The sequence below is a fragment of the Callorhinus ursinus genome, unplaced genomic scaffold, assembly GCF_003265705.2.
Source record: "Callorhinus ursinus isolate GAN/ISIS: 27379988/994484 unplaced genomic scaffold, GSC_fseal_2.0 scaffold17, whole genome shotgun sequence".
Classification (NCBI taxonomy): domain Eukaryota; kingdom Metazoa; phylum Chordata; class Mammalia; order Carnivora; family Otariidae; genus Callorhinus; species Callorhinus ursinus.
This window is the reverse complement of record NW_027397079.1, coordinates 1,727,966-1,751,950: the sequence shown is the minus strand read 5'-3', so window position 1 is coordinate 1,751,950 and position 23,985 is coordinate 1,727,966. Positions and strand designations below refer to the sequence as shown.

The window sequence follows — 23,985 nt, the reverse complement described above, 5'->3', positions numbered from 1 at the left end:
GGTGCGCAACCACAGACACAGTGACGGCCCCACAGGGAGGCCCTTCCCTGCACAGAGCCCGGCCAGACTTCTGACCCGTGAGTACAACATACGGCATCACGGGAGATTTGTCTAAATGTGTCAGTATTCTAAAATAAGTGTAAACCTCAATGGGTGCCATGTCTTTTGTTTTTTTTTGTTTTTTTTACTTACTTATGCTATAAAAAAACTTAGTGGTTTTGAGTTTTTTGAGATATTGATGAAGACCAAACACCTTTGAGTATGAAGGTTTCAATAAAATTCACATCAGAGTAGTTCTGTTTTATTTAACCCATAAAAAGACCAAGAAGTTCCACGGTTTCAGTCAGCGCAAATAATATGGAGCCTGGTCTACAACAGAGATTTCTGTATTTTACATGAAATTCGTTCTACTCATGATGTCACTCAAAATACAAACTGGCAAGTACGTGAGTCCTTGAACATTTCTCGGCACCTGCCTCGAATCACAGCATACTTTCCTACACAGGTTGTGACAGTCTCTGGAGTTTGTACCAAACTCCCAAACAGGCAGGTGGTGTGCCTGAATCCCAAAGGGCCCACCAGGCCATCCCTCACCTTGCCAGAACAGAACGTAAGTGCCCCTCCACGGTTCACGGGGGAAGAAAAGGCAATTCGAATACTGTATTTTTAAATAAAAAGACTTTATTGATGATTTAAGATAGCAACTAACAATGTAAGGAAGCTTGGGAAGATATTACTTTCACGGTGGGGGTATATATGCACCTTGGAAAATATTTGGCTGGGTCATAAAATTAGCATTTTTAGTCATCTGTAAAGTGCTGAGAAATTTACCTCCAGTGACGCCTGCAGTAACGGTCTTAAAGCCCTCAGTAAGTACAACACGGATGGATGAATCCACGTGGGGAGCCACAGACTCGCTGCTCAGCCGCACACCCGGACGTGCGCACCGGCTTCGTGAGCGCAGAGCAGAGCCTGTGCGCCCGTGGGAGATGCGGCTGAGGGACGGGGCGCGTTGAGGGCAGGGCTGCCCGCCTCGGCCCGCGTCCCACAGCCACACTGACTAGCACCGTGAAAGAGCCGGCCAGCGCACTCTCTGCACATTTCCTACAACAGGGAAACACACACTTTTCGAACATGGGCATCAATACTCTTGGACGCGAGGAGGGAGGAAGAGTTTGGCGTTGATGCTCGAGTCCAAATGTCGATGAGGTTTTGAGCATTTTGGTTCAAAGCAAACATTATTTGTGAAATGTTACAGATCATGTATTGACTGAAACGTTAACTGTTAATTTTTAATAGACAAAAAAAGCAATATAAAAATACCACTTTGTTAAAATATACAATACACACAGGGTACCACTTTGGAAAACCCAGTTCGCTTCAGAAAGCAAACCAGTCCAGCAGACCCACTGGACTGGTGTGTGTTCACTGGCTTTCTTCATTGTTACAAACTCTACTCCAGAATTTAAAGACAGACAATATAAATAAAAGCAGTGACTCTGAATCAAGTAAAGTTATTATTCTAAGAATTGTTAGTAAGTGTCCATACTACTGAATAGGCTATATCTTCCCAGACGTTCTCAGTCTGCAAATTCTCAGGGTAGCAGGGCCCAGGAGTCGGTCTGGGGCACCCCGGGCGTGTACGTGGACTGCGGCGGTCAGGAGCGCGGGGTGCCCTCCCGCAGCTCCCGACGGCCCCCTTATGCTGCCTCCTCACAGCAGCTGCACCTGCCTCTGCGTGGACAGAGGGGACGGGCCGGCAGGAACCCACCACCACGACACCACAACGATATTGCACATGCCTTCCCCAAAGACCTAATTCATCCTCAACCAGTGTAGACAGTCTACAGCCCGCCAGGTCACCCAACCCAGCTGAGAGCCGTCCTCGGCCGCCAACGCCCCGACTCACGCGTTCAGCAGAGGGATCTGCCAGACCATGACAGAGGAGGCCAGCTCCTCTGGGCGCTGCTGCCGGGCCTTCCTGCTCACCCGCCGGTGGCCCTGGCCCCCACACGCCACCAGCACCGAGCTGGCTTTCGCCCTCCTGGCCCGCCGCCCTCTGCTCGGCAGGACGCTGGGGAACCGCAGGAGGTCATAGACCATGCTCTCCTCCGATCTGGGCTCCAGGGAGCCCGAGCCCTGTGAGGGGGTCAGCGACCCAGAGGACGAGGAGAAATCGCTTCGGTGAGTCACAGAGCCCAGCGAGTCCCCCAGCCAGATGGCGTCTGCGCCGCTCGGACTCAGGCCGGGCCCCTCGCAGGGCAGCGCCTCCTTCTGCTCTTCGTCCTGGGGCTCCGTGCCGGGGGGTGGGCTGTCTGCAGGCTTGTCCTTGTCTGTCCTGACAGCGGCAGAGGCCATGACCAGGAACTTGACAGGCCCGTTGTGCGCGTGGTAGGAGACCATGCCTCTTCCTGAGTGGGCGTCATTCCGCGAGCACCGCATGCAACAGACAGGATCACAGAGGAATCAGCAAGCATCTCTCTCTCGTCCAAACCACAGAAACCCATGCAGAACTCAGATACCAAGGGACAGGTTAAAGCCAGAATGGTGCCCGGTCGCATTCTCGTGGACTTCTACTTAATTCCCAGAAAGCTTTCAGAGTGATGGTCTACAGCCCTAATGCCCACATGGGACTCTTAGAGCAGTAAAGGAGCGGTGCTCCTGTGCCCCGTGCGAGGGTCCCCTCACCCACGCTACAGAGATAGATGTGATTGTCCTAAGTCTCAACTGAAAAATTAAGTGCCAGACATGTGTCTGTTTTAGGCACAAGATGCTTAAAATACCAGCAGCTTCCTGCCATCTCTCATTATAAGAAGGTTCTAGGGTTTAGAATGAGTTCCTTCCATTGTTTTAATTAAATTGGGGACTTTTCTATCCATCTATCTAATTAATTAATTTATTTAGGGGGGACTTTTCAATTTAGGAGTGATGTGATTTTAACTTTAAAATCCTCACCTCACCCAAGAGCACATGTCAGAAACTACCCAGAGGTCTGTTTTGAAACAAGGATTATTGCCCGTCCCCGAACCCCCCGCCCCTATGTTGTCAGGTGGGAACAGGGTGTCTACACTTTCCAAGCGCTTCACAGGTGAGATGACAGGGACATGGCAGGTGTGTGCCCTTTTTCACCAAGGGCTTTAAGCCTGACACACACCCGAGCCCTCACCTTCATCCCATCTTGGCCAAAGCAGATAAAATTACAGGATTCTTTAGCCAGGGTGAGCTGCCGTTCCTCCATGAACAGAGCGGACACCCCGCAGGTACGGGGAGGGGGGAGGGGCAGGAAGGCTCAGACACCAGCGAGGGAGGCGTCCCCCGACGTGATAAGCGGGGGGAAAACATCTCCGGGTCACCTAGGGAAGGTGAGCACAGGCGTCTCCTACGCGCAGTGATTCCGCGCCTGGCGTGCACCCCCAGAAGGACGCGGGCCGGTATCAGCGGAGGCGGCCAGACGAACACGCGCAGAGGCATCGCAAGCAACACAGAACACTGGAGACTGAACAGCCGCCGTGAGACACGCGGACGCCGAGGGCGTCCCCTACACCAGCGAGCATGAGTGAGCCACAGTCTCTCGCGCCAGTGAGGACGCCTCTCGGCAATAACGTTGAAACAAAAAGAGTTACGGAGAAATACCTACGTTAGGAGGCAATTCTAGGAAATGGGAAAAACAGCGAAATTACAAATTTGGTTTTTTGAGGTACAAACTGGCAAGACTATAGGGAAAAATCAATGGAATGAGGATATGCAACTCAGGCGAAGGGTTCTGTATGGTTGGGGGGAGGGGCACCAAAGGTAGGAGGGGCGTGCGCCGCCCGGGCCAGTGGAAGCTGGAGGGTGACCCCTTCACCAGCACCATGGAAACTGGACGTGTTCATCACATGCGATGCTGTGTGTGCCATATGTGGATCATCATAAAAACAGGAACGGAGACATGAACAAAACTGGAATCCTTGACCCTAACAGGTGGCTTTTGAACTCATGTAAACTACAGACCTATTTATGATAGTCGGTCACAGCTCGCTGAGGAAGGAAGGGCATCTGAAGTCACATGAAATATTCTGGTGTTGTCATTAGGAAGAGGGTGTAGGAACACAATCTTTATTAACATTCTGGTGAATTTCCTACAAATCCTTTTCTCTGAGATTTTTTTCCCACATGGCTGATATTATGTAATCAATATAAAATTTAAGACACCTCACATGCTGGTTTTACTCACAGAAGTAACGTTTTTCCGTATCATTCAAAGCTCTCCACATTGTTTTTACCAGCTTCGCTATATTCTAAAATGGCAGTACAACCATTTTCTTAAATCTCTCTTCACCCCTAATTTTTAAGTTGTGCCCTACTCTGTGCTATGAAAAACTGAATGCTGTGTCAAGTATCTTTTTTGCATCTTGCCTTTGTTCATAGACTCAGCTGCCTCCCAAGGCAGATTTCAGAACTGAAAAATCCTGACTCCAGACACACGAGCATTTTGAGGCTCCTGATCCAAAATGCCAAATCGCTTCCTGAAAAGACTGTACCCATTTGAACCCTACCAACATTGCAAAAAACCTTGTTCAGATGCTGAGCTTCCTTCTTTGTAATATAAAATGTAAAAAAAAAGCATCCACTGCCATTGAGCAAAATCATGTATCTAAATGCCAAAGAGTAGTAAGTGGCAACAAAGGGAACATGAAAACGTTTTTGGGGTAAGATTCTCCCTGGGCCACTAACATAAGCAGCAGAAAAACACAAGTAGGAACTGATGATTCAAATTAACAGTCTACAGAGTACGCTAAAAGAAGAAAAAGTAATAATTCACAGTGTGTAAGCAGCTCCCGGGATGCGAGAGCATGACAGACGGAGGGCTTGGTGAGAGCACAGGACGGGACAGGGGCCCGGGAGGCGCAGGCCTGCGGGGGCGTCTACTCACCAGTCACCTTGGGGATGCCCTGCAGACGCGGGACGGGCAAGGCCACCACGATGCCCAGGCTGGTGCCGACCATCAGCAAGCCGTGGCAGACGAGCAGGCTGGTCACGGACAGGCGCTGGTGCCCTGGACGGAGAGAGGGAAGTGGAATGGTCTCGGCAGCCACACAGCGCTGGGGACAGGCACTTGATGGCCCCCCTGGAAACACCACCAGCCTCCCGCCAGAGCGCTTGCTGTGCCAAGCACGGTCTCCCGGGGCTCTCCAACCACACGCTGTGCTCACTTCCACTGCAGGGAAGAGAGAGACCAGGGGCCGGGTTTCCGTCCTGGGCACCCCAGCAGAAGGAGCCCCCACGCCTGCCAGGAGAGAGGGGCTCTACCGTGCCCAGGACAGATGTCTCCGCACACGCCCCGCAGCACAGCTCAGGCACAGCAGGTGACCTCCTGCACCTGCTGCTGGAAACAGCACGGGAAACGGCACGGGAAAGGTTCATGGGGAACAACGGAGTCAGACAGGCCTTCCTGGCTTTGGCTGTTTGTCTAGTTTGGTTTTACAGCCACGGCCCCGAGACCCAGAGGCATCATCGGGCCGGGAGGGTACTTCTGGGCGCCGCGGGACTCGCTACAGCCACGCTTCTGAGGAGAGTCCTGGGGACTCCCAGCGTCCTTCTGCTCTAACATGGACACGCAGACAAGAATGGTTCAGTTTGCCCGTGACAAGCGAAGGTGGCATTTAAAACAACATTCTGCTTCTCTTCTGTAGAAATGAAGGTTACTTCCAATATGCCTGAATTCCACCTGAAGTCCATCTTGCAGAAAAAACACGGACACAAATGGTCTAATACCAGGGCCAAAGGCAGAATAACATGACCATTTTTATGAATTTTCTTGCAACAACAAAACATACACACACACACACGCACACACACACACACACACAGACACAAACGCAAGACCCCCTCCCCAGAAAACCCCAAAACAAAACCAAAACAAAATTTACAAAAAAATTAAAAGATTTGGTTTTATTTCTCAATATAGACATATGTTCTTTTAAAAGCTAATAGTGTTTTTGTCCCCAGGAATTCTGGACATCTGTCTGTTTGAATGACTTCATTTTGGAGGTGGGTGGGCACTCTGTGTTGATTTTGCATACAGGTATAAAATATCTATAAAACATAAAGGTACAGGTGTGCAGACACTTTCAGAAGCAAATGAGACCAACTCACAGCCATTATTACTGAGTGACACATCACATACTGGAAGGCTTATCCACGTGCTCATAATAAACACACCCACAGAAGGAACAGAAGCAGCAATGAGCCTCAGTGTGGGAGGAAATGCACCAGCTGGGACTCTCTCTGCACCTCCAGCCCTGAACATAACCACAGCACACAGGCAGGGCCCAGCTGCTGGCTCACCCAGGCTCAGCCGCCAACCGGTTCGCTGCTGGCCCACCCAGGATGTCACCAGGATGCAGGAAGACACCAAACCCCAATCCTCAGTTTTGCTTCCTAATTCACAAATAATCTTGAGTCTGGTTTCATTTGCTGATGCTTTTGATGTGGTCAATGTGTATTTTTTTTTTTTAAAGTCACACTGATTTTTAAAAAATCCTAATTTAGCCATTTTATGTGGCTAGGTCCCTCCTGGCAGGCAATGTGCTCACTCAGTGGGGACACAGGAAGGCTGATTTAACATGACCTCTCGGAACTTTTCCATCAAAATATTTTCCCTTGAATATTCCGGACAGCGCAGCAAAACCTCCATCACGGGGTAACTGTGACTGCTTGCGACCTACAATTCACAAAGCTCCTTCCAATGTGTTTGCTGTAAATTCTATGCCTTCATAACCCAGAAGTTTGCTCTACAAGATGTGCGTGCTCGTCACGGACAAGTTCACTGTCATTTGTTAGACAATGTGATCTGTGATGTGGTCAGTGCCAAAGAGCATGAGTGTGTTTTCAGAACTGAATTCGGAGTGGAAGACAGCAACCCTGCCCAGTCTGCACAATCCTAGAGTCCGCAAGTGGGAGCATGCTCAGATCCCCAAGGATGACCCAGATTCCGTGAAGCTTTGTTCACGTCCAACAAAGGGCCTGAGTTATAGAATATCGATTTTATTTTCAAATTTTGTTCTTTCTAGCGTGGGAAGTCTTCATCTTTAGAACCTACTGGAATTTGATAGTCCAGTAAGAGCACAAAAGGGTAATTTTATGTATATATGTACACGACACATCCCACCTGAGCCACGTCAAGGACACAAGTCTAGACTGGAGGTTGGATGTTTGTGCACACACAGAACGCGCAGGTGTGCGGGTGCCACTGGGCGGTCACGGACAGGAGTGTCCCGGGGGTGACACAGCCCAGTGGACTCCAATGTGCCTACGTCCGCGTAGCACAAACACGTGCAGAGTCACCTGAAGGTAAAGCTGAGTGCACCAACACTTGTCACTGGGAAACACTGGCCTGAGGGTGACACGGGTGGGAGGAAAGGAGGATATGGCTCTTTGGTTATCTTGTTCTCTAACGCACAAAATGCAATGCAAACCAGACCAATTTTGGGTCACGGCTTTCCGAGCGCGGTATTCAACAGCCACGGTGGGAAGCATAACAGGTGCAAGAGCATTCTAGTGGGACTGAATTCTGCTCTCCACACCCTCCTCCTCCTTCCAGGTTGACGGGCCACGGCGGGAAGACAACCTCCGGGGTGAACAGGGTGTGCGGGGGGGCGTCAGATGCCCCCAGACACTGGGGGTAAGCGACTTCGGGAAACCATACGGCCCGGTCTGGACGGGATGCTCACTTTGTGCTTTTGCAGCGGCAGATGGACACCGGGATGAAGACCCAGGACAGACGGACCCGGCAGACAGCGTCGGAGGGAGCGTGTGTTGGGACCGCAGGGGCAGAGCCGAGCCCAGGGTGGACGCCGGCATCTGGCCCACGGAGAGTGCACTCGGGGAAATGGTGTTGCCAGATGCCCGAGGCCCTCGCTGCACACCCTCTCGGTGCTGCCAGCGCCCATGTGGGTCCATGATCAGCACTCACAGAGCCACGCAGGTGGGAAAACAAGGGAGTCATTAATGGAGGGTAAAACCAGCCATGAACACGGTCACGAGGAACGGAGGAAACAGCACCCATGCGTGGGCCTGTAAACGCCGCGTGGACTTGAGGTCGGCAGGGGGAGGTGGCTCACAGTCCTTGGAGACAGGTGCTGGCCTGGGGCGTGTCTCGGCTAGTCTGTGGGGGGCCTGGACCCGCCGTGACCTCGGGGGGCAAGGGCAGGGTGCCAGCGGGTCCGGGCTCCCACTGGCGGGCCTGCTTATCCGGTGAGGCTGGGGACAGCGGAGGCAGGACTCGGGGGCTCAGGCGGCAGCCCCTTGGCAGCAGCCACCCACTGTCCCCCTGGAAGGACCCGGCCGCTCATGGACAAGACGGCTGCCCGTTCTGGTTACGGGTGAATCTGACTTTGTTTCCTGCCACCCACGACCACAGACCCCCACTGCAAACATCTGCTCCACCAGCGTGTGTGAAGAGAAAACCCATCATCCCCAGAGAAGCACCCATGTGCTCACAGAGCCAGGAGGCCGTCCTCCATTTCCTTCAACGTCAATTGTCTGTTCTGTAAATCTGGTGTCCTCACGACACAAAAACTGCCTACATTCTTCAGGACGTGATTTGTACAGAGTTGCCCCCTGCACCTGATCCCCTCGCCACATGCACACGTGTGCACACACGGCAACTACGAAGTGAAGAATGTGCTCGTTAGCCTGGCTGCACTGAGCCCTTCACAATGTACACAGACGTCAAAATGAGGAGCCGCACGCCAGAAACAGCTCTGTGGGTCAGACATCCCAGTAAAGACGTAAAAACAGCAAAGAAACTGCTCTCACGCACTCACCAAGCCCAAATGTGTCACCCACCCTATTTCCCGCCCCCATCCACCCTCAACTCCTCCCTCCCCATGTCCAACACCAATGTTTCACTTGTCAGAGGCAGTCTTTTTGGAACTTGACCCTTTATCCTGTTTTTCATGCATCAACGGCAACTATTCCTTTCACACCTTCTGCTGAAGCTACACACGTCTTCAGAATTGTTACCAACCACCACCCACCACCAACCACCCCCAATCAGCCAACAACCAGCCAACAACCCTCAACCAGCCAACAACCAACCACCAACTAACAACCACCCACCAACAACTACCAACAATTACCAACCAGCCAACCACCATCAACCAGCCAACCAACAATAACCAACCACCAACCAAATACCAACTAGCCAACAACCAACCAATAAGCACCAACCGACCAACTACCAACCAGCCAACCACCAACCACCAACTAACTACCAACCAACCAACCGCCACCTATCAACCAACTGATCAACAACCACCAACCGACCAATCACTAATGGACAATCAATCAACCATCAACCACCAAACAAAAACAAAACCTCCCAGTGGTACCACCACAGTCTTACTTCCTTTAAATGATGGATCAAAAATAAATATGTATACACAGGATACCTGGCCAGAATATAATTTGCACTGAATCTGTGAGATTTTGATAACTTGCTTTACTGCCTACGTAAGCAGGGGACCCAGATAACTTCCAGGAGGTTTTCTTCACACTTATGGGCTTGCAGAACTTAAAATCCTATCAAACATGTAAAGTCAACTTGATTGGGGTCCTCTGATCTGGCTTATTAGCCTTTTGCTATTAACTTTTCCAAACTGAAATCTAAATTCAATCTCTTTACCTCCCTGGTCCCCACTGCTCTTAAAATATCTGCAGCAAAGCTCCTCCCTCACACATATGCACACACACACGTAACCCACACTCTCATCTGCACACAATCAGTCCTCACACATGCACCCACCCACACTCATGGACACACAAGTGCAAGCGCACGCGCACGCGCACCAGCACTCAGGCCATGTGTTCGGCTGTCCCCCGCCTGGTCCTCCCCTCCCGGCCCCTTGGATGCACACCGCAGGGCTCTCCGGGCTCCTGACACCCCTTCTTTCTGACTCTGCATATGCTCCTCTCACCTCCTGAGGGTGGGATCTCATGCTCTGACCTGACACTTTCTGCCCTGTCCCCTGTCCCTCATCACTCATCGCCCATCAAACTCCCCAACTGTGGCCCCTTTCCTGACGCCCCACCCACGCGCCGGACCCCCTTCCAATTTCCTACGAGGCTGCTCTGCTCAGCACCAAATGCAACGGATACTCTTCCCCAAACTGGCTCTCTGTGACCCCATGTCTGTTGATGATTTTACGTTCTTCCCAAAAACCCAGGCCCCAAATCTCAGACTTTCTGGCCCTTCCTCTCCCTTGTCAGTCTTGCCCCAGCGGACTCTGCTTCTCCCTGGGTTCTCACGGCTGCTTGCAAGGTGTGCCCCTCTGGACCACAGGCGGGTCCCCACTGCCCCGCTCCTGCCCTTGCAAACTCGCGGCCCCACAAACTCTTCAGCCTCTTCCTTCCGTCTGTCTCCTCCTACACAACGGCCACCTGCTTATCGCCACACCTGCTACGTGCCTGCAGGTCCTGGCCACGCGCCTGCATAACCTAGTGGTGCCTACACGGACCAATGATGTGCCCACGTGTGCTCACTACATGCATACGTAGAGCAGCCCCGTGTCCGCACACACCAGCTACATGTCCACACACACCGGCCGCGCGTCCGCACACACCAGCTACATGTCCGCAAACACGGCCGCGTGTCCGCACACACACCAGCCAAGCATCTGCACACACCAGCCACGCATCCGCACGCACACCAGCTACATGTCTGCACACACCAGCCGCGCATCCACACACACACCAGCTACATGTCCGCACACACCAGCCTAGCGTCCGCACACACACCAGCCGCGCATCCGCACGCACACCAGCTACATGTCCGCACACACTAGCCGCGCGTCCGCACGCACACCAGCTACATGTCTGCACACACCAGCCTAGCGTCCGCACACACCAGCCGCGCGTCCGCACACACACCAGCTACATGTCCGCACACACCAGCTGCGTGTCCGCACACACACCGGCCACATGCTCATAGTCAGCAGCTACACCCATGTACCATCTGCATGTTTATACACAACATACACATGTGAACTACATGCTTATACAAACCAGGTACGTGAGTATGTTCTAGCTACGTGCTTGTGCACACCAGCTACCTGAAATACAAGTGTATACATACTGGCTAGACGCTTACAGACCGGCCACATGACTACACCTACACGTGTGTACACGCTAACGACATGCTCATACGTACCAGGTGCCTGCTTGTACTTGCTGGCTACGTGCTTATGTATACGCTACTCCCATGTTTCTGTATGTGCAGCACATACACTACACGTATGCACATGCACACACTAGCCACGTGTGCACGCACGAGCTACCGGCTGTCCTCACAGTCCGATTTCTGCACCTTTGCCTGTTCCATCCCCTCTGCTGTGGGCACCCTTCCCGCTCTGGGCCTGCTGGGCTCCCAGCTGAGATGCTGCATCTCTGGCTTCCCCCAAGAGCCCTCTCTACTGAAAAGTGACTCTTTTCCTTCTGTTCATCAAGTTGAGGTCCCTGCTCCCAGGGTCTGGTCTTACCTGGCTCAACTACAAGCAATGTCTATGGTCACAGGCTTCTGAGCTATAAAAACCACGCTCTAATTTGGCTCTATGCTAACGCACAGACTCACTCCTGTGTCCTTGCCCGGAAGGGGCCACGCCTGCACTCCACGCCCCCCACCCTCTCCCTCAGGACCCTCCCCGTCCGGATCTAATTACCTGGCAGCATATGGTGAACGGGGGTGGCTATGTTGATGTCCTGCAGATGCTTGAGTGTCTCAGTGTGAAAGAGGCGAAGTGTGGACCCGGAGGTGAAGGCGATCCAGATCCCCACGCCAGCGATGACCATGTGAGAGACCACCATGCCTTCTTCCTGGTGGGCCTCGAGCTGGTTCTGGAAAAATCAAGGAGAATTGATGCACGGGGCTCTGGCTGCAGTGGGGGCCTTGCCACCACGTCACTGCCTGCTGAGCTGGCCCTCTGTGCCGCAGCTTAACCCCCAGGTCATACAGCTGTCTTGGCCGCGAGTGGCCAGCTGGCACTCCAGAGGGGCTCAGCGTGACCCCCAAGGACCTACAGCGAGGGGGCTACTACTCCAAAACCACAGGGACCTCCGTGTCGGCAAGACACACAGTAGCAATCGAACTGCCCCCGTTCCCGCTCCCAAGCAGTATTCACGGTATTTCCCAGCGACCGTGAATCCCAAGAGCCTGCTGGAAGGCCTACCCACCACCAAGGTGGGGCCCAACAGTCACTGGCAGGTTGGCGAGCACGGGAAAGCAAGAGCGACACAAGGAGCGGAGAGTGGGAAGGCCTGGGAACGTGACGGCCAGCCAGCTCCCTGGGACACCAGCGTGGAGCCGGCAGCCCCTTCCCCAAACCCTGCGCAGGGAATGCAGGCCCACGCCCTGGCCTCGGGCAAGCCCTGTGAAGGCCTGCCAGGCCCCACTGCTCCGAACCCTCGTGGGCTGCCCGCGGGGCTCTGAGTCTGCACCCACCCCGGCCTGGTCCCTGAAAGCCACCTGCTACTTCTTTGCGGGACCAGGTCCTTCCTTCCCGAGCATCTGGCCGAGCTCTGGCCCCTTGGCTCCATCCTGCCGACCCTGCTCCACGCAGACCCGTGACAGGAGAATTTTGTAACTTGGCTGCAGCATAGATGGGGAGCCCCAGGTGGGCAGCGAGCGGCACTCCCTGGCAAGTCTGGAGAAGGGGCGTGCAGGGGTGAAGCTTGCAGAATCGGTGTGTAGACACGGCATCTTAAAGCAGCCCCTGAGCTCTGCGGCAGATCAAATCCCGCACAATCCTCCAACCGGCGGGAAACGAGATGGGCTTGCCTCTCTGATCTCACGGCTGTTCCCCAACATCATGGAACAGGGGGGTTTTCAGAGCCCATCACCCACCAAGGAAGCCGTGTTTACACATCTTGTGTGCCCACCCCACACAGAAAGGGGTCGCCGGGCTTCACCCCTCACCCAACCCACGCACCCTGTGTGGCACGCCGTGAGCTGAGCGGAGGGTGAACACAGGCGTTTCCACCGCAGTTAGCAGCAGAGCCCTTGTCCACCTGCACCCCGAGGAACCCAGACAGGGAGTGGGGACCCCATGTTCCGAGCTGGCCTGGACGCCCCACTCCACACAGCCATCACGGGCACAGATGAGGCTTCACTCTTCTGGGGGCTTCTCGGGGAGAAAGTTCCGTTTTGTCTCTCAGGAACCAGTACAGAATTCCCGATGTGAGGGCTGCAGGAAGCGGAGGGTTAACTACACCCCATGGCCACGTGTCTGCCCGCGGGGCTGACTGATGGGGCGGCAGAGGATGGGCCGCAGGAGATGGGCACGCACCCCTGCACGCTCCCCCTCCCCTTGTGAGGACAGGCTGGCACTGCCCGCGGTCACTGCCACACGTCACCACAGTGACGCAACACAGATTGCTGGCCCTCGATCGAATCCAGCAGGCCCGGGGCCCAGAACTATTTCTAGAATGTTCCCAGGAGTGCTCCTGGGCCACATCCACCTTTCACTGCTTTCCAGCAAGTGATTCATTCCCTGCTGTTCATCGTCCGTCCTCTGTCTTATTGGTCATGTCACGCGCATCTGTGCTGTGCAAAGCGCCACGGGAGCGCAGGGGTGCTGGGGTCGTGCACTGACCATGACCACTGCCGCGTGCTTCTTCCCGGAGCCGCACCCTCCGCAGGCCCATGGGTCCCGTGGGGTCCGCCCGACTCTCTCCTCCATATGGGTGGTCTCTGGCAGCACCCCCCTAAACTGCCAGCAAACCGACCTTCAGAGAACAGGAAGGTCAGAACACCTGCACATTAAATCCCTCAGTGGCTCACCATCGCCCACGGCAGGGGGGCGTCCTGGCAGGAAGGACACATGCGCCCCAAGAAAGCCAGCCAGACTCTCTGCTTTCCGTGGGACGCCTCCAGCATGGTGAACCCCGACAGGCCCCCCACGAGGACTCACAGGTCCCGGGGAGAGAAGCCCCGGCTCCTCAGGGTTCTGCCCGCACCTGCGCCAACTGCACCTCCCACCACGCCGCTGGACTCGCCCACGCCTTTCTCCCACCCGAGGTGCTCTGCTCCTTCCCTTCCAGGGATGCCTGCTCTGCCTGGACAGCCCGGCCTCATGCGGGTTCTCAGGCGGGAATAATTTAGACTACTTCTGTCGGCGCTCTGTGTTCTTGGCATCATAGCCATGATTCCTGTCTTCCTGCCCACAGCCTGCGTGGCCAGAGCCACGAGTGGCTGTCTTTCCGTCTTGTAGGATGCTGGCGAGGCACATCCAGGACAAAACCCAGAAGAGCTATCTGTGGTCCAACGGGAGGTGCTGCACCCCGCGGGTCTGGCTGTGGCACCTGGTGACCTTCCCAGAGCGCGCCCTCCACTGCCCCTCAGTGGGCTCGCGCAGTCTACGACCATCTCCCACGTCCGCAGGGACTGCCCGCTCCCAACCACTGTCCGCCTGCACTCTGGCACATGAAGGAGCTCCGGGCCGGAGGCTGACACCCCACCTTCTAAGATCACAGAACATGCCGCCAAGTGTGTCCCAAAGTAGGCTTCACGCATGTCTTAAAACACGTCTCAGTGAGCACTGGCAAAATGGCTGAAGGTCCCTACCCTGCTGAACGGATCATCCTTTCTAAGGAGAGTCTGGACAAACATTTTCAGGAGTCCATAATGACTACAGTTACTCACAAACTTGCAGAGGTTCACACCAGTCACTGCAACGAGCCCACACCGTGCTCGCGGAGATCAAGGTGATCCCTCCCCTGAATGGGTTCCTTTCTCTACTACCTTTCATGTGATAGTTGGAGAAATTTTTAGTCATGACGTGATTCATTCTATTGGCTGAAAACAGTACTACTGTTAGTATCTGGGTTTACGTAGAGAGGAGGTAAGGAATGGTCATGGACAGCTTGGCTTCTTTTTCTTCAAGTTTCGTAAGAACTCTTTTTCTATTAAGGACATTAACTTTTGGTCACAGAGATGGACGGTATTTTCTCCATTTGTCATTTACAAAACTTTCTGTACAAACACGCACACTTATTAAATGTGAACAAAATACGTTCTAAAACGACCACGTTCATTGTTTTATTATGGCAACCTCAGAGCATGTGTCTGGCTTAGGAAATCTCCCGCACTGCAGAGTAATGCGAACATTCTATGGCTTTCTATCTAAGTTTGTGATTTTGTTTATGTTTTAAAATTACCTCCATCTGGAACGTTTAGGAGGGAAAAGACCCAGGGCCTGGGGCACGGCTCCATGTTTCCACATGGCGCACTATCTCCTGATCCTTCACCGAATAATCCCAGCGCTGCACTGACTGGAAGGGCCACCTGACCTGGGGCCAATTTTCCCCGTGTCCTCGAAGACTATTATGTTCATACTAAATACATTTTTTTAAAATAGTGTGTTTGTGTTAATTAGCAGGTAAACGATGAACAATTCTTCCACAGACACATAGCCACATGATGGTTAGCTGAATTACCTAGTTAATCCTGCCTTTCACAGACAGATCTAGGAGGAACTTTTCTCTTGGTGCAGGGCCATGGGCAAGAGGCTGCCTGCCTCCACCACAGACCAGGGGCTCCCTGACCGCCAGCACTGGAGCTTAAATGGGGCGGGTTCTAGAAACGCATCTCTTTCACGCCGGAGACTCACTTAGAACGACTTACCTCTATCGCGTGGGTCTCGGTGCTGACTGTGAACACCTGGCCCCCAGAAGCTGCCCACAGCGTGTCCTCCGTCGTGACAAGACTTCTAACCGGCAGGACGCCTAATTTTATCACTTTCTGAGGTTCGGAATTCCAGGATCCATCTTAAAAAAAAATTTTACTTTCATTCAGATTCAGTTATCTGTGCACAGGGCCTGGGGGAAAGGATCAGAGATCATTTTATGGGCTTGTCTTTTTTTTTTTAAGTAAGGTCTACACCCAGCGTGGGGCTGGAACTCACGACCCCGGCATCAAGAGTCACAGGCTCTACCAACCAAACCAGCCAGGCGCCCCACAGACCATTTTAAATAACAAGCAAAATACCACTGGTAATTCTGAGGCTGACACCTGGGTCTGGGTATCCAGAGCTCGAGGAGTTGGCACCATGTCCATGAGACAAACTGACTCAGTAATGGAGCAATGTTCTGAGCCCAGTCCGGCCGCCTGGTATGAATCGTTCAACCTGCGTCTCGGCTTTCTTCCCTGTAACATGGGGACAATACCACCACGCGCCCCCAAGGCTGCATGAGAGCGTGAGGAGTGACCAAGCGATCAAAGAGCTCAGCGCCGTGCCCAGCACACAGGTGTCCAGTGAGTCCTATCATCTACAACGACAACACACGAAACGGCTTGGTCGTCAGTACAAAGCTCTATATCTGAATCAGCGTGGGACGAGGCTTACATTTCCCAATTACCTGTTCTTCCTTTTGAGATACCCCTGGCCACAGACTGTGTTATCGGGACCCACCACATCTTCAGTGCATTAAAAAAAAAAAGTCAGAACTGGGGGAAGAGGCTTCCCTCACTTCTCACGAACTCGCTCCATGCCTCCGGCACAGGCAGGGATGAAATATTTTGCTTTGAAAATATTTCCAAAGGCCTACTGATGAGGTTTGTCACACTTTATATGAAGTGTGAGTCAACAGGCAACTGGGATGGCAATAAAAAATATTTAAAGCAAGACTTCACATACGTTTTCAAAGTGTGTAATTACCCCGTGAAACATTAAAATAAATTCTTCAATTTTCAAAGTAACAATTAATTAAGCCACGATGCCTAAGAACACAACTATAACCGTTAGTCTGCCAACGCCTCAGATCCTAATCAAATAAAGCACTCTGCTGAAGGAAGGGGGCAAGGTCTTGGCTCCAAACCGAGTGCTTGCTTCTGGGTTCTATATTTGAACCACTGAACCTTTTCATCCAAACCCTGTTTATGAGTAACTGTCTTAAGCCGAGGGGTGCCGACGCCAAGAGGCACCTAGTCAAGTTTTGAACTTTGTAGCCTACTTTCAAGTTATGATTCAACTGTACTGGAAATGCTTTTATGCTGCAGTTAGGCCAAAAGATGCTGCCGGACAATTACCAGTTCCAATGGATACTGACCTGCCGTTCACTTGTAAGATCTGCACCGAAACCAGGGTATCATTGTGTGGTTAAACACACGCACACGGTCACACATGCACACAGCCACACATGCATACACATGCATGCAGTCCCACATGCACACACATGCAGTCCCATGTGCATACACAGTCAGGCATGCCCACAGCCACACATGCATACACATGCATGCAGTCCCACGTGCACATGCAAGCAGACCCACGTGCACACACACACGTTAAATATACACACGCAGTCCCACGTGCACACACATGCATGCAGTCACACGTGCACATGCAAGCAGACCCGTGTGCACACACATGTATACACATGCAGTCACACATGCACACACAGTCCCACATGCACACAACCACACATGCATACACATGCATGCAGTCACGTGTGCACATGTGTACATGTAAGCAGACCGACGTGTACACATATACACACAGTCTCACGTGCACACACATGAAAACACAGTCATACGTGCACACACAGTCCTAGGTGCACACACTCCCACGTGCACACAGCCACACACGCATACATATGCATGCAGTCCCACATGCACATGTAAGCAGACCCACGTGCACACACACATATACACGCAGTCCCACGTGCACACACATGCAAACACACGGTCATGCGTGCACAGGCAGTCCCACGTGCACACACACCCAGTCACGTGTGCACAGTCCCACGTGCACACAGCGACACATGCATACACATGCATGCAGTCACACATGCACATGTGAGTAGATCCACGTGCACACACACGTATACACACACGCAGTCCCACATGCACACACATGCACAGTGACACATGCAGTCACATGTGCACACACAGTCCCACGTGCACCCACACATGGTCACATGTGCACACACAAGCACAGAGGCTTTTTCATCCAGGACTCACAACCCTAAGAAGCCCTGCAGTCTTCACTTCCGATGGGATTACAGCAGTTCGGGGTGGAGATACAATTCTCCCCAACACACACAAGGGCCTGAGAGTGCAGGGCCGAGGATGAGTGCTCCAAGTGACTGCCCCATGGTGTCTGCGTCCTTGGAGAGCCGTCACATGGCCACTGCCAAGTCCTCTGGAGCAAGAAATCTGCTGCAGACATGTTATTTTGCTTAAGGATTAACTTCTAACAATTGAACTTTGTTCTCTGAGCACCTAAGTTACTCTTTCTGCAGGTCCTGTGCTCTGGGCCCTTGCACAAAATCCCCTGAGGGCAGCAGGGAGGGCACACCAGTGGGCACTGGGGCTGTGGGCGTCAACTCCAGCTGACAGTCCACCTGCCTGGGAACAGCCTGTCTCTGGAGTCTGCACTCTAGACCAGAGTGCTCAACCAGGCTGCCCAACCACGGCAGGGCCCCGTTTTGAGCTGACACTAATTTCCTGCAGAATTCCAGATTTCAAGCTCCCTAAAAAGTCAGACTTGCAACAGTGCTTGGCTGAGAAGCGGTGCAAGGGCGGTGGCCTCCAGCAAGTCTCCCACCTCGGAGAACACAACAGCCGAGAACAGACCTGTCCCCAAAGACGACATTCAGACGGCCCACGGGTGCACACATGAACGCGCGCTCAACACACTCAGCAGCAGAGAAATGGAACACTTGTGGGAATGGCCATCCTCAAAAAGACAAGAGGTAACAAGGGTTGGCGAAGACGTGGAGGAAAGGGAGCCCGTGTGCACTGTCCGTGGGAACGTAAACCAAGCAGCCGCTCTGGAGAACAGCGTGGAGGTTCCTCGAGAGACGAAAAATAGAGCCACCCTCCGACCCAGTAATCCCACTCCTGGGGACTGATCCGAAGGAAATGAAAACACCAGTCAGAAAAGGTAGTTGCACCCCCACGTTTGCTGCAGCATTATTCACAACCACCAGCACATGGAGAAGCTCTAAGTGACCATCGATGGTTGACTGGACAGAGATGTGCTGTGGAATATTATTCACCATGAAAAACAAGGAAACCCTACCGTTTGTAAGGACATGGATGAACCTTGAGGGCATTATGCTACGTGAGGTCAGTAAGACAGAGAAAGACGAATACCACATGATCTCACTCATGTATGGAAGCTAAAAACCTCCAACTCGCAGAAATACGGTGGGGGTGGGGTCATAGAGGATGGGGTGTGGGTGGGGGAGATGGTGCTTAAAGGTACACACTGGCAGCCAGAAGGTGAGTCCTGGGGAACTCAATGCACCGCACAGACCTGAGTCCACAACACTGCGTTATGAGCATCCCAGTTTTAAGAAAGAGGGGCCAAAGTGCTCTTACCACGGGAAGAGAAACAGTACATACGTGACAGGAGGCAGGAGTTAGCTAACGCAGTGGCGATGGCTCTGCAGCGCATACATGGATCCAAACCTTAAACATGCGCTGTGCTATATGTGAATTATGTTTCAGTACAGCTGGAGGATAGAGAGAAGGTTTCACCAGCCCCAAATTAAATAAATATAAACGCTGAATAAATTCATCGCACTGGGAGAAATACACATCAATATCCCAAATCAATTTAGGAAGTTGAGCAGACGGGACTGAAATTATGGTACTTTCAGACTTCCAGATTTTTAGCAATTCCCATGAAAGTCCATCTCTGCCAGAGAGGCAGAAAGCACACCTTGAGTGAGCCACCCAAGCCAGAGACAACGGGGGAAAAGAAACACAGAGCGATGCCATGGTAAATATTCACATGCACCTAAAGCAACGCGTACTTCATTCTAAATACAGCTGAGCCCATGCAGAAACCATGCGTCTGAGCCACAGTGCTCACTCCACGGGGCACACCTGCTGGCGGGGCCCTAAACCCGGGTGCTCCCAGGTCTCGACGGCACACAGGCTTCCCGCCCTTCCCAGCTCTCTATCCCTGGGTGTGCAGGCAGGGCTCCCTTGCCCCAGGACAGTGAGGGGCGTCCCTCAGGCTCGGCTCCACCGCCTCCCTGTAGAAGGCTCGGACCCGGCACCTCCCAGTGCTCCCCGGGCACCCTGAGCGCTGTTTACCCTCGGTGAACTCTCCGTCCCCGGGTGGGAGAAGTGGGGACTTGCTCCCTTCTGCAGCTGTGGGTGAGGCAGGAGGCAGAGCGGCTGTACGGCTCCCTGCCTCCACCGCCAGGAGCCGCGGCCCGGTGCCCACGCTGGAGACACCCACGTGCGCCAGGAGGCTGCAGACCCGCACTGTGGCCCTCCGGTGTCCCCGGAACCCACCGGAACCCTGGGCCAAGCCCGAGACAAGAGGAGGAGCCTGAGCGGGAGGGACGACAGCCAGCACGTGCATCCAGGCGGTCCTTACTGTTGGGCGCAGACCTGGTCCAGCCACTCAGGCGGGCAGCCTGCGGTCCCTTCCACCCAAGAAGACAAAGCCTCGCAGCCCTGAGTGAGGGCACGGGCAGCGAGGTGGCTGGGGTCTCGGCCGTCGGGATAAGGACACACATGGACCTCAGCACTTTGTGGAATTGGGGGGCGTGGGCCGGGAGACCCATGTCTGAAACCACTTCCCACCCATGCAGCTGGGGGCAGCTGGGGGCAGCTGGGGGTGCTTGCGCTTCGCACTGTCCTCTCGAGGTTGAGCAAGCTGCATGTGCCTTGGGACGTGTGCTGATAGACGCTCGCGGGGACGTGACCCAGGAATATGAAGCTCTGTCCACAGGAAACCCCCAGAAACCACCACAAGACTGGACATGTAGACGTGCCACACGCAGTGTAGACACAATTACCTTCTGCTTTCGCATAGACGGCCACGGCGCCATTGACCAGGCCGGCATACAGGCTCTGGGGTGTGCAGGCGAGGCTCAGGACCGTGGACTTGTCCGGGGTGAAGAAGTGCTGCAGACGCACCTTCTTGGAGCCTTGACTGCTTTTATACACAGAAATGCTTCAAGAGAGACACAAGAGCCAGTAAGTGCATGTGTCGGGCGGGAGTGCACTTGGGAGGCAGGGCCCACACAAGCGTGCACAGCAACTCCCCGCACTGCCCCAGCCCCTCCCCGCCCCCGCCCCGCACGCACACACTGCTGCCACCCATCTCGTCCCGTATTGTGAAGGAGAAATTGTGGAAGAAATTACTTCTTCCTAGTGAGTTCACATCAGGAAAACCACCGTAAAGTGCCTCTGAACGGTGGCAGGGTTCCGTACCCGTGCAGCACAGACCAGGCCCTGGTATACTCCAAACATGAGCACTCAGCGACTTGTAAAAGCAGGACCAAGAAGAGACAGGTCAGGGAAAGCCGCCAGGCAGAACTGGGACGTTCCCTGCAGTCGCCATTCCTCCTTGGGGGTTTCCTGCGGTCATTCCCCTGGGCGGGCAGCGACCGAGCCAATCCCACCACATGGTGTAACCCCTAACAGATGGGGCGGGTGACCGACCTACTGGGCTTGTCGTGGAGCAGCGCAGGGCTCACCTCCCCTCCTCGGTCCCCAGGCAGACGGTGGGCACGCCCGGTGCTCTCCCGGCCGCGGTCTCGGGCTCCGCGTGCCGCTCCTCTGCAGGGATGAACACCATGCACAGGATTCGAGACTCCACGTTGAAGCACTCAATGACTTTGGGGTTGGAGTTTTGAAACGAGACGACGGCAATCTGGCCCATCTGGCTGGTGCAGCTTCCGATCTGGGGGGGAGAGGAGGGCCTGGAGCTTCCACAGCACCGGACCCCTGACCTCCAGGTGATTTCGTATCGCCACAGGAACCAACATACTTCACAGAATCAAGAGCTGTTTACACCATCTGCTCGCAGAGCCCGCCTTTCCTTTTCAGCGTATGGGGTTACTTTCTCTTTTAATTTTCATAACGAGAGCCCAGTTTTGTTTTTGTTTTAATTCCTATTTCTATCCCTGTGGTGGTGGCCGGCTCAGGCACAACGCAAAGGCTTCAGAGCAGATGAGAACCAGTCTTAAACTAACACCAGCGTCAGACACGCTCACCCAGGGAAACAGGGCCTTAAAAAGAGAGCGCGTCAGAGCGCCCCCCAGCGTGGTCACCAGCATGTGAGCTCGAGGTGCTGTGCCTTGGCCCTGGGACGCTGGTGGGCGGTGGGCACCCCCACAAACCTATCTGCCGGGTCACTGGACACCCCACAAGCTTCGTTCCTGACTTGAAGTCCAATTGTTTTTTCAGTGGGAAAGAGTCACATCTTGTTAACGGAAGAATCAGCAGGACAAAGCGTTCAGGGTCCTGGAGGGAAAGCCAGCCCGGAGCGCGGTGGGGGGGCGGGGGGGGCACTGAGGCTCCCAGCTCCCGTTCCCTCTGGGCCAGCTTTGGCAACGTTGTCCCACCCCTCATACTCATACCAAAGCATTTCCACGCCACAAAGAAGCGTCCTGCTTTGACAGCCTTTCAGGGGAAGGGTGCCAAACCTCCAAGCCCCGCTGGGCTGGCGGGGGGAGCGGGGTGGGGATGTGAGCAGGAGAGGGAATGAGGCACCAACTATGGTCTGAGTGATGGGAAAACTTCTCTGCTAAAATTCGAAAACCTTAGGGAAATAAGCCCATCCAGTCCTTCACAGCTGGGTGCACAGAACGGCCCGGTTACTTGGCCTGCTCCTTCTCGACGCTCAGGGAGGAGCACTGACCACACAGAGGCTGGGGCTGTGGGAAGGTAGAGAGGTCACCTGAGGGCAGGGTGCCTGGGAGAGGTGGTCAGGGCGTGGTGCCGGAGGACAGCAGGGCACCCATCGGGGAGAGGTCTGGGGGGCACCCCGGGAGACCTCAAAACACAGTGCACAAGGATCGTCTCCCGTTTGCAAGAACCAGAAAGGCCCACTGCAATGGCAGCATAATTCAAATGCAGTATTTCATTTGCAACAAATTAATTTTAATTGCAAAGTTTCCAGTGTAAAAAGCCAGCAATGTCTTGGAGGGGGGTAAAAAATCCCACGCAATTTAACCACCCAAATTGAAGAAATACTTAAATTACTCTCACATTAGCTAAATTGGTTGTCTCTGGGCTGAATCTAATCTGGCAAAGCTTTAGATGAAAAAAAAAAAAAGAAAGAAACATTTTAATTCCTGAGACTTGGACACCTTTTCCAAAAGCGTTCAGTTCCCTCTCGTGGTTTGTGACTTCCAAGTTTATAAACACAGCCTGAGACACACGGCGACCAACGGCAAGTTCTGCATTTGAACCTCTCAAACCCATACTAACCATGGACCTCTCAGGAACCCACAATATAGACACACAGTGCGTCTTACCCACAGGAAGCCGTGTGCGGTGGACAGCGAATCCGGCTGAGCCTCATTATTCAAGCAAGGTTCAGGATTGTAAGCAGCACATTCAATCTAATGGGGAATAAAATCAAACACCCACATTTAAAACAGGACCGGGAGACATCCTGGCGACACAGTGTCTCAAGCGGGTAAGAGACTACTGACATTTAGTCACAGAAACCGCAGGTTATTACTTGTTGCAGATTAAAACGGGAAAAAGAACAGATCTCAGAAACCAGCTTTTTAGAGGCAAACATCAGTCTTTTTACTCTTGCATCTTCACACCCCGGCACACACCGCAAACGTCCTTCATGAGACAGCACTGAGGTGGCTGCCACTTCCTGGGTGCGGCGGGAGGGCGCACACTCCGCACCTCCTCCCCTCTGCCCACCCGCCTGCCCTCCCAGGAGCTCCAGGGCTGAGTGTCGGCCAGAGCCCAGAAAGGAGAAGTAAGAGTAGACACAAGGCCTCTAACTGTGACCCACTGCGGACACTGAATATGGCCAGGCAAAGGGCAGCAGAGCAGACAGACCTGAGGCGTGTGCCCTCAAGTAACTAACAATGCCTGGAATGCACCAGGTGCAGCAGGGAACCCCCAGCCCCTTGATGGCCACTGGGCAGAATGCACCAGGCACAGTGAGGACCCCCTAGCCCCTTGATGGCCACTGGGCAGAATGCACCAGGCACAGTGAGGACCCCCAGCCC

At 53.7% G+C, this 23,985-nt stretch overlaps 1 protein-coding gene across 9 annotated transcripts in view; it reads right to left on the bottom strand.

Moving 5' to 3' along the window:
- Positions 1 to 661: 661 nt before the first annotated feature.
- The window catches only part of ARHGEF10 (Rho guanine nucleotide exchange factor 10), a 102,909-nt gene continuing 79,585 nt past the window's right edge, over positions 662 to 23,985 (bottom strand). For all 9 annotated transcript variants that reach the window (XM_025886307.2, XM_073902245.1, XM_073902250.1 and 6 more), the window contains 7 exons: positions 23,266 to 23,352; positions 21,481 to 21,686; positions 20,797 to 20,954; positions 15,662 to 15,804; positions 11,703 to 11,877; positions 4,916 to 5,038; positions 662 to 2,411 (listed from right to left, as the gene is read on the bottom strand). In XM_025886307.2, coding sequence (XP_025742092.1) covers positions 1,906 to 2,411; positions 4,916 to 5,038; positions 11,703 to 11,877; positions 15,662 to 15,804; positions 20,797 to 20,954; positions 21,481 to 21,686; positions 23,266 to 23,352 — 1,398 coding nt within the window. In that variant the 3' untranslated portion in view covers positions 662 to 1,905. The remainder of the gene's footprint in view (positions 2,412 to 4,915; positions 5,039 to 11,702; positions 11,878 to 15,661; positions 15,805 to 20,796; positions 20,955 to 21,480; positions 21,687 to 23,265; positions 23,353 to 23,985) is intronic.